We start from the raw sequence: 10332 nt of genomic DNA on the forward strand, positions 1-10332 counted from the left end.
GTCTTCAATTCATACCACTTTTGTATTAAATGATTCATCCTGACATGCTATATATAACTACAATAAAAATAACTTCAATTTTTAAAGAAAACTAAATGCAGATAAATGTTAACAGATTTGACATGGAATGTTGCAAGATATTCCTGTATGTAATCTGATACTACTGATTATAAATTGACAAGTTTGAAAAACTTCAGATTAAAAACCACAAGAAAATTTACTCTTGATGGCATGCAAGATCTTTTTCAAAATGAAACCAGGACCTCAAAGTCTCAGTATTTTATCAGAACATAAAGAAACACAACAAATTTGTACATTTTATTCACATTTATTTTTCGCTTTTAGTGTGCTCACAGAAAATTAGAACACCTTAAGCAGGAGTTTAATAGCAATTTTTGTAAGCAAAGTTACATTCCATCTCTAAGTCAAATTGGTCAAAGCTTCTCCAGTATTTACAAAACATGATAGACAAGATGCTACACAAAACCATTGCATCTGAAGATTTTTTTCCTTATTCTCAAAGACGACTGGAAAAGAAAGCATTGTCTGCTGTAATCAAAAACATACCACAGTATAAACAGTAACCATTCCACTTATCACAGCTTGGTTGAGTTTAAAATTTGTGTTTAAAAGGTCCAAGATGACTGCAGTTTTACAAAAATGGGCAGGGTGGAAAGTTGCAAACTTCATGTGCTTCTGGATATCAAGATTTGTTTTTATACAATAGTCACAGTTAAAAACACCCTGCTGGTAATACATAATTACACTTTATTAAGGTCATAAACCAGCAATAAACAATAAAGCCTATACAACTTGTAGTTCTACTTAATCACTGACTGGTACAGCTAACATGAGATAAGTGAAAAGTTCCTATGGTTTAAATGAACTCCTAAGACTATGATCTTTTTAAAAATCTGGGTATCGGTGTTTTTTTTTCCTCTTTCCTTCTTAGTCAAGACTTGTAGTGTTGTAAACCTGCCTCACAAAATACATCGTAATAACTTTTCTTAAAAAAAAAAAAAGACTAAGCCTTTACACCATCATTTCTAGTGGTACAGTATCTTGGCAATGTTATGCACCACTTAAATTTCTCCATGGTGGCCCCTATCACTTCATCTGATATCCCTTTTTGACCCACCCATCTCCTTCATATATGGGCATGTCCATAGATTGACAAAGAAAGTTTACAATTTTGAATAAAGATGCAAAGTATGCAAAAAACATTAATACTGATGCAAAAAATAAAAATAAAAGAGAAACAAGGCAGAGGAAGGTATTTAAGCTCTCCTCGACCTGTTGGAATGGTGGTAACAGAATGATCTGAGATGGGATCTGTGGGGAGTGGGTTAAAAACAAAATTTGTTGTTTAAAAAAAAGTAAAATAAAAAAAGACATCTTTAAAATCAATCCCTGGTTGTAGACAAGTTCTCCAAAACCAGTACCTGGCACCACTCCAACAAACAAACGGGGGGGAGAAAAGTTCTTCGATTATCTCAAAAAATCTTGCCCTTTTACTCGGCTGCCTCCGCTGGGGGCGCTTCTGGACTGCACTCGGGCTGGGCCTCCTGTGAGGGGGCTGCGCAGGCTGACGACGCCGGGGCAGCCGCCGCCTCCTCCGCGGGGGCCGCCTCCTGCTCCGGGGGCACGCCGGGCCCGGCAGCCGAGGGCGCCTCGCAGCCGGCCGCGCTGGCCCCGGCCTCTTCTGCCTTCTCCTCAGCCTTGCTGGGCTCCTCGACGGCCTTAGCCTCCTCGCTGGCGGGCGGCTTCTCGGGCGCGACGGCAGCCTCCTCGGGCTTCGCCTCCTGCGGGTCGCCCCCCGCCGCCCCCTCCTCGCCCGCGGCCGCCTCCTCGCCTGGCGCCGCTGTCGGCTCCCCGGGGGCCGCACCCGCCTCGCCGGCGGCCGCAGCGGCGCCCCCAGAGGCCTCGTCCTTGCCGCCTTCGGCGGAGGCGCCGGCGGCCCCTTCGGCCTCACCGCCCTCTCCTGCCTCCTTCTTGTTCTTCTTGAAGGAGAAGCCGCTCAGCTTGAAAGACTTCTTGAAGGAAAAGCGCTTCTTTTTTTTTTTCGGGGTCTCGTTGCTGGGCGAGGGTGTGGCCCCGTCCTCAGCCTTCGGCGAAGACGTCGAGGAGGCGGCAGAGGCGGCCTCCCCCTCGGCGGCCGTGGGTGAGCCGGGCTCGGCGGCCTCGCCCTCCACGGGGCCCTCCTTCTCCACGGGGCTGGCCCCGGCGTCGGGGGCAGCGGCGGCCGGCTCATCTTTCTCGGCCGCGGCGGGCGACGCCGCCCCGCTCCCGGCGGCCGCGGGCTCCTCCTTCTCGGCAGCCGGGGCGCTGCCGTTGGCCTGCAGCTCCTCCTTGGCGCCGGGCTCGGCGGCCGCGGGAGAAGCGTCGCCGTTTACCTTCACGTGGCCATTTTCCTGCGGGGCAGAGAAAGCGGGAGGTCACTGACGGGGCCCGGGTCTGTCATCCCCGCCCCCACTTCTGGACCGGGAGGGTCCACCGTCCCTCCGGGCCCCTCAGGTTTTGCAGATCCTCTCCCATATGGGGAGGCGGGGTTGGATGCCCAGACGAGAGTTCCTCGAAGACCTGGGGGCAGTGGTGTTTGGGGTGCCTAAAGGCACTGCAGGGGCCTCGACCACGCAACAAATCCGAGGCCTTAAGAGGGCAGAGTCCGAAACGTGGAAAGCACAGGGTAACCCATTCCAACCTTCGCCGCAGGGACTTAGTCCTGTAAAAAATGATACACCAAACGCCCGTTGGAAGGAGACACAGACACAGAACCAGAGCCAGTGATCTGTGCCTAGGTTACACGTCCCCCTTTCTCCCTAAACTCTAAAGGCCTCTTCAAAACACCAAGAACTCCCGGGGGGATCCCAGCGTTCCAGCCCGAAGCGTCTGGACTGCGCGAGCAAGGGCCCTACGCCCCAAAGACCTGGGGTCGGCAGGGGGCGCTGCGCCTCCACCAGCTGACCTTGGCGCAGGCAGGCGCGGAGGGGCGGGGCCGCCGGGCCACCCCGCCCTGCCCGGTCGGGCCCTGCCCGCTGGCCAAGGCGCCCCCGAGCCCGGATAGCGCAGCCCAGAGTCCGCAAACAAAGCTCAGGTGGCGTCCTGGTCAGCATAAAACCAAGACAGGGGGAAAACCATTATTTCAGAGGGCTTGTCTCTGCTTCCACGCCCACCTCTGCCTGTGATTCTGCGAAGCCCGGGCGCGCCCCGGCGGTTCATTTTGCATTTTTAACGGGTTCAAAGCCTCTTGGCAGAGCCTGTCTTTCCTATTAGGTTAGGGCAGGCGAAGCAACACGGCCTCTGCTCTAGGAAAAGAGGCGTGGTGGTTGCCCGGTGTTTGTGAAGCAGCCACCCTTGGCCGACCTCTCGCGCCCACCCAACTGTGGCCATCTGCCTGGATTCGGGCAGCGTCGGGGTAGCCCCCGCAGTGGTCCAGGCGCCACGCACTCCAACAATCTCGACCGAAACACACGAACTGCCTCCTGTTGACCATCTGGACAGGTTCTTCAAAGAACCATAGTCTTCCCACCCTAGGGAGACCATTTAAAAGTCAGATGGGTGTGTAATTCCACAGACAACTACGAATAAAGACTTAGAACAGTGAGAAAAGCCCATCGAAAGGTAGTGAAACCTGCCCACCTCCAGCCAGCCAGCAACCTTTCCAAGAACCCAAGTCACGCCACCTCGGTATACAATAAGACAGCTCTCCTTCCCTCCTCAGCCTTTCTTCACCGCCATCCCTACTGCGCTCCCCGCCCCCCCCTTCTCTACCCACACACACACAATCACACCAGAAATCCTGAAGGCGACCCAGTCTCGACAACAAACACGAGAGCCACCCAAACACCTTTGTGCCCACCAAGCACAAATGCAACCTGGCTGGGGATGGGGGTGTGGGGTAGCACCTAGCTAGTCAGGTTATTTGCCAAGCTCCAAACACGCCATTTTAAACGATTTATCACTTCTTTCCTCCCATCTACACAAGAATTCGCCAGGATTCTCTGGGAACCATTACTTTGGGAGTCAGGGGAGACCCCACCTATGAAAAATTGACAATTTGGCTATCGCTTTCCATTCAACTTTCAGACTGGAATCTGGCCACGCTTCTTTCCGCCGAAGGCGCCTCGGGCACGACCAAGGAGGGAAGGGGAAGCGCCGGGACTAGAGAAAGACACCAAATAAATGACCAGAACCACAGGTAGAATTTACCTGCCCATTCGCTTTAGAAGGCGACGAGGCCACAGCCGCCTCCCCGGGCCTTTCCGCGGTGGCTTCTCCCTTCGCGGCGGTCTTGGAGAACTGGGCACCCATGCTGGCTTCTTCAACAAAGAAACTCAACAGATCCAAAGGGGGAACAAAGAGCTTCGGGTTGGTGTAACGACGGGGCAAGCGGCAGCAGCAGCGGCAGCGGCAGCGGCAGCGGCAGCACACACACCGGAGGGAGGGGGGAGTGGGGGTGGTGAAGAGGACAGAACAGAACCGATTAAATACACGCCGGATGAAAAAATTTTAGTCGTAGAGATCAAAAAGCAGCAGCGCAGGAGGGAGGGGAAAAGGGTGGAAAAGTCGAGCACAAAAAACGGAGCCCAAGTGTAGTTTTTTAAAAAAAAGAAGTAATAAAAAAATCCCAGATTTGTAGCCGCACTGTAGACAAGAGGAAAATGGAGAAATCTCCCTGGTTGCTAATAAGATGCGGGGTCCAACGCCCAAGTGCACAGATGAATGGGCTCGCGGGCGCTGACGCGGCCCCCGCGCTCGCCGGCCAATCCTCGCGCCGCACACAAAGCAGGGGGCGGGGCCTGCGCGCCCGGCGAACAATGGAGCCGCGCTTTGCAAACGGTTTGAAAATCAGCCTCAGACCGAGAATTAATGTCCTCCAAATAAATAAATCAATTAAAAAATACATGCCTTTCGCCTCCTCCTGCTTGAAAATAATAATGCAGTACTGGATTGGCTTGCTTTGTTTGTAATTAATTAACGCGGGGGGGGGGCGGGTACTTGTGGATGAGGGCGGAGAAAGCGTTAACTTGACTCGCTTTGGCTCTAGTCTGTCTATAACCGTGTCTCTCCTTCCACTCCCTCCCCTCCCCCATCTTTCCGTGTGTTTATGTGTATGTGTATGTGTGTGTCTGTACGCAAGTTTTTAAGACAATGGTTGGGATTTGGGTGCAGCATGTTTTCTGTGTCTGTTCTATATAGGTTTCACAGATCTTGCACAGGATTTGTTCTTCTAACCGTTGCAAATGTGAAATCGCCCCAAATCGAAAGGTATTTAAACCAAGAAGATCGAATTTCATCAAAAGAGATCGCGAGTTAGAATTAGGTCTGTAGGCCAGATGTGGAAAATGCAAAACCAGCAAGCAGAAGAAGCCACACTCCCTTCTCTATTCTACAGTGACTTGAAATAAAATATTTCGAGATTAGACTCTGCGCTCATCAACCCTCGCCCCTCCCCCAGCCCGTATTAGTGATTACCCACCCCCCCAACATTATAAAGTGAGAATCATGAACAAAAAATCGAAATGGCTTGCATTTTATCACTGTATGAAATGATGGTTTTCCTCTATGGTGAAATGACACAGTCTAGAGTGTGCGAATCCATATTTACAGTTGGGATGCGATTCGCGTCGCTATGAATCTTTTTCAGTCTACTGTCAGGATCAGATAGACTCTTTTTCTGAACGTGTGTGAATGTGCAAGCAAGCGAGTGGACTCCTAGAAGGAAGGAGGCAGCAGCGATGAAATTCTGAACAACCGGATTGATTATTACAATTTCTAAGGAGAAATTACATATTGAGAAACAGCAAGAAGACACATGAACACTCCAAGCCTAACTTGGGTTAGAGAAAAAGCTTCTATGAGGAAACCCAGGGTATCTCCAACTGCATCTCTTGTCGCGGAAATACCAGATGCTGTTTGTGCGTGAAAGACAGCGCGCTGATTTAAATAATGGAGGGGGAGAAGGTAGGGGCAAAAATCAAGGATACATACACTTACACATACTCTTATAAGCATTCTCCTACCACCTACATTTTTGCTCCCAGAGTTTTCACTCGTGTCCAAATCAGACTACCTTTTTTCGTTTACATTTAGTGATCCTGAAAAGAATAACCTTTCGTTTATGGAGGTGAGAAGCAGTCGAAAGAATGGTTCATTTCTCCTGGTGCTGGCTCTGAATTCTCAAACAGTTTTATTTTTCTGCTCATTGTAGGGAAATGGGTCACACTCTAGAGTGAAAAAGACGGTTGGTTCAAGCCAATAACTCTTTGTTCAAGTATTGCTTTGAAAGTCACCAAGTTGCAGATCCTTACAAGCTTAGTCTTCTCACTGTCCACTACTTCAGATGCATCATTATTCCATCACGAAATCATACTCCCCAGAGCCGACGTTAAGGCGTTTCTGTCGAGGTGTATCTTGCCAAACATGTTATCACCCTTAAGGGAGCCCGCTGGCCTGACCCAGGACCCCAGCTGCCGCGATGGATACGAATCCCTTGTAATAGCGGAGTTCCAACTCGAAAAGCAAACTGGTTGATTCAAAAACCACCATCCAGGCGATTCTCAATAGCTCTTTTAAACCGTTGATATCCACCCACCCCCAACGTGAATCGTGCCCCTTTCTTCTGCATCCCCCTCCTGGTGAAACTTGGGGTGATTGCTAGCTAGCTGTCGGATTTTTTCCAGACGTGTTCTTAGCCCTCCATTTGGGGGCTGCTTTTATTGCTCCTTTGTTACCAGGCTGCCGTGTAGCTTTCCCCCCTTTTCTTTCTCGAATGCCTATTTGCCTAGTGTCGGCTTGTCTCCTTGACAACGGCCGGGGAAGATTCCGAGCCCAGGGCGGGGGGGAGGGGGAAGGGGCGGAGCCGGCGAGAGGGTAGGGAGGGAGGTGGTAGAAGCGAAAGAGGTGCTGAGCGAGAGACAGGGAGACAGACAGCAAAGCAGATGGCCGCGCTAGGGGGCGGGGCCCAGGCGGGGCGTGGGGGGACCCCGAGCGTCGCGAGCTCGACGGAGCCAATCAATTCCCTCAGCTGCACCGGGCTAGAAAACAAGTGTAAACACGTAGATTCCCTCGCCGGGAGCGGTCGGGTAATTTAGTGTAGGGAAGAGTTTTTTTTTAGATAGGAAAGCGCATTTTTAGCGCAGGTTGGAAAGCCGACAGGCCCCAGTAACTGGCAGGGGGAGGCAGTTTGCGGGACGCTGCCGGGGGTGGCGGTTGCTGAGGGCTGCGCCAGGGTCTCCTCAGACTCCCCCGGCATCGGGCCAGACTGGGGGTAGGGTGGGGGGGAAGCCCGGAATGCTTGACGGAGTGAAGGCGGAGGATGGGTGAGGAAGGAAGGGCTGGAAAATGGGAAGAGGTCGCTCTGTCTCGGAAACTACATAATGGCTGGGAAGGACGGCCAAACAAGACTGAAACCGGTAGGAAGTTGTACAGTGTAAGTACACAGTTCCTCAGGAGTTTGGTGTTCACACACTCAGAGCTAAATGTTTCAAATCCACCTCTAAGTTAAAAAAAAAAAAGACAATTTATATAAATAAGACTAAGAAACCCAAGTGGTCATAGTGAAAATGTAAAACTGGTAACCAACTCACCAGGAGTACAAATTCTTTATTCGCATTTTTAAACCACACGCTAGGATATTTCTAAGATGTTAACGATCTGTATATAGTTTTCTCTAGAAGAAGAACGCTTTATTTAAGATATCTCAAAGTTATTTTTTTCCCTTACGTTAGCAGTAGAAGGAATTTTTAGAAATGGTTCGACAGATTCTTGAGGGACTACTGTATGCCGCGCATACTGATGTAGGCCTTGTTTTCCCATTAGTGAACAAGAGAGACGAAGTTCCTGGCCTCAAGGTGCTTACTTCCCCTGCCATCTGCCTACCACCTCCCCCGCAACCCTCCGCTGCTTTTAGGTTCTTAGTTCCTCACAGCCTACTGAACCCTTGCTCCCTTGCTCCCTGTAGTGGAAGGGCAGAGTCCTAACCACTGGTTTTGTTGTTGTTGAGTTGCTAAGTCATTTCCAACTCTTTGTGACCCCATGGACTGCGGAACGCTAGGCTTCCCTGTCCTTCACTATTTCCCTGAGTTTGCTCAAACTCATGTCCATTGTGTCTATGATGCCATCCAAGCATCTCATCCTCTGTAGGCCACTTTTCCTGCCCTCAGTCTTTCCCAGCATCAGAATCTTTTCCAGTGAGTCAGTTCTTTTCATCACGTGGCCAGAGTATTAGAGGTTCAGCTTCAGCATCATCCTTCCAATGAATATTCAGGGTTTATTTCCTTTATGATTGACTGGTTTGATCTTGCTGTCCAGGAGACTTTCAAGAGTCTTCACTAGTACCACAGTCCGAAAGCTTTAATCCTTTGGGACTCAGCCTTCTTTATAGTCTGACTCTGTACTGCCAAGGAATTCCCAAGGAGCTTGCATTTTAGTACATGGTCTGCTTTAGAGGAAGTGGATTATCTGGTTTCATCTCTTCTCTTACCAGATGAAGAAACAGTCCCAGATATTGCCAGTTGGCAAAGCCCGGAATAGAGTTCACTGCCTTGATGATTCCAAGTCTCCAGCTTCTTCCACTACTTTTGGTGCTTACCTTCTTTTGATGGCACAGATTTATTGGTAGGTTGCTTATTCATTCCCAAATTACCTAATTGAGCTCCTGGTAAGTACCTGGAATGTGCTAGATATTCAGCTGACACCCCTGACACCAGGGAAGAGGATGAACATGTCTGTCCTCACTTGTAACTTCCATTTCACATTATTATCTCTTAAAACTTCTTAGAATATGAAGAAAGAGAACAAAGGATGAGCTTATGTGTGGTTAAAAAAAATAAAAAAGATGAGGGCCACTTTCTAGATTCCAAATTAAATATACCTTTTTCATTTGACATTCATTCAGCATTCATTCATTCAGAAAATACAAGATCCCACTGTATTTATGGTGTTATGTTCCGTTTTTCATCTCAGGTTTTATATTATCTGAATTTTAATTCCACATAAGTTGATTAGTTTGGAGTATAGCGTGAAGCAAAGCAGACACAGCCTCTCATTCATTCAATAGGTATTTTTTGAGTTCCTATCATGTGCTAGGCATGTGAAACATCAGTGAACAAAAGAGACAAGAAATCTTTATGGAGCTTACATTTTAGACTAGGGAGAAAAACAAAATTTAACAAATATAAATAAGCAGTTTATCTTTTTACCTTTTCATACTGTTGATTGGGTTCTTGAAGCAAGAATACTGAAATGGTTTGCCATTCCCTTCTCCAGCGGGCTTCCCTGGTGGCTCAGAGGTTAAAGTGTCTGCCTGGAATTTGGGAGACCCAGGTTCAATTCCTGGGTCAGGAAGATCCCCTGGAGAAGGAAATGGCAACTCACTCCAGTACTCTTGCCTGGAGAATCCTATGGAGGGAGGAGCCTGGTAGGCTACAGTCCATGGGGTTGCAAAGAGTCAGACACGACTGAGCAACTTCACTCACTCACTCACTCTCCAGTGAAAGAGAAGAGTGAAAAAGCTGAGTTAATACTCAACATTCAAAAAACTCAGATCATGGCAGCTTGTTCCATCATTTCATGGCAAATAGATTGGAGAAGGCAATGGCAACCCACTCCAGTGTTCTTGCCTGGAGAATCCCAGGGACGGGGCAGCCTGGTGGGCTGCCGTCTATGGAGTCTCGCAGAGTCGGACACGACTGAAGCGACTTAGCAGCAGCAGCAGCAGCAGATGCGGGGAAAAGTAGAAACAATGACACATTTTATTTTCTTGGACTTCAAAATCACTGCAGATGGTGACTGCAGTCATGAAATTAAAAGACACTTGTTCCTGGAAGAAAAGCTATGACAACCCTAGACAGTGTTACTATAAAGTAGAGACTTCACTTTGCCGACAAAGGTCTACATAGTCAAAGCTAAGTTTTTTTCCAGTAGTCATATACAGATGTGAGAGTTGGATCATAAAGAAGGCTGTGCACTGAAGAATTGATACCTTCAAATTGTGGTGCTATGGAGTACTTTTGAGAGTCCCTTGGAGAGCAAGGAGATCAAACCAGTTAATCCTAAAAGAAATCAACCTGAATGTTCATTGGAAGGACTGAGGCTGAGGGTCCAATTCTCTGGTCACCTGATGGGAAGGGCTGACTCATTGGAAAAGACCGTGATGCTGGGAAAGAGTGAGGGCAGGTAGAGGGTGACAGGATGAGATTGTTGGATGGCATCACCAGTATTGTTGGATGACATCAGTGAGCAAACTGGGAGGTAGTGAAGGACAGGGGAGCCTGACGTGCTGCAGTCCATGGGGTTACAAAGAGCTGGACGTGAGTTAGCGACTGAACA

General features: G+C 49.0%; 1 protein-coding gene across 1 annotated transcript; it reads right to left on the reverse strand.

Moving 5' to 3' along the window:
* Positions 1–308: 308 nt before the first annotated feature.
* MARCKS (myristoylated alanine rich protein kinase C substrate) lies at positions 309–6917 on the reverse strand. Its single transcript, XM_069598062.1, has 2 exons — positions 4210–6917; positions 309–2411 (listed from the first exon to the last, which is right to left on the reverse strand). Exons 1-2 carry the CDS (start codon positions 4309–4311, stop codon positions 1512–1514), a joined length of 1002 nt encoding a protein of 333 aa, XP_069454163.1. The 5' UTR covers positions 4312–6917; the 3' UTR covers positions 309–1511.
* Positions 6918–10332: the final 3415 nt, after the last annotated feature.

Source organism: Ovis canadensis, chromosome 8, assembly GCF_042477335.2.
Source record: "Ovis canadensis isolate MfBH-ARS-UI-01 breed Bighorn chromosome 8, ARS-UI_OviCan_v2, whole genome shotgun sequence".
NCBI lineage: Eukaryota > Metazoa > Chordata > Mammalia > Artiodactyla > Bovidae > Ovis > Ovis canadensis.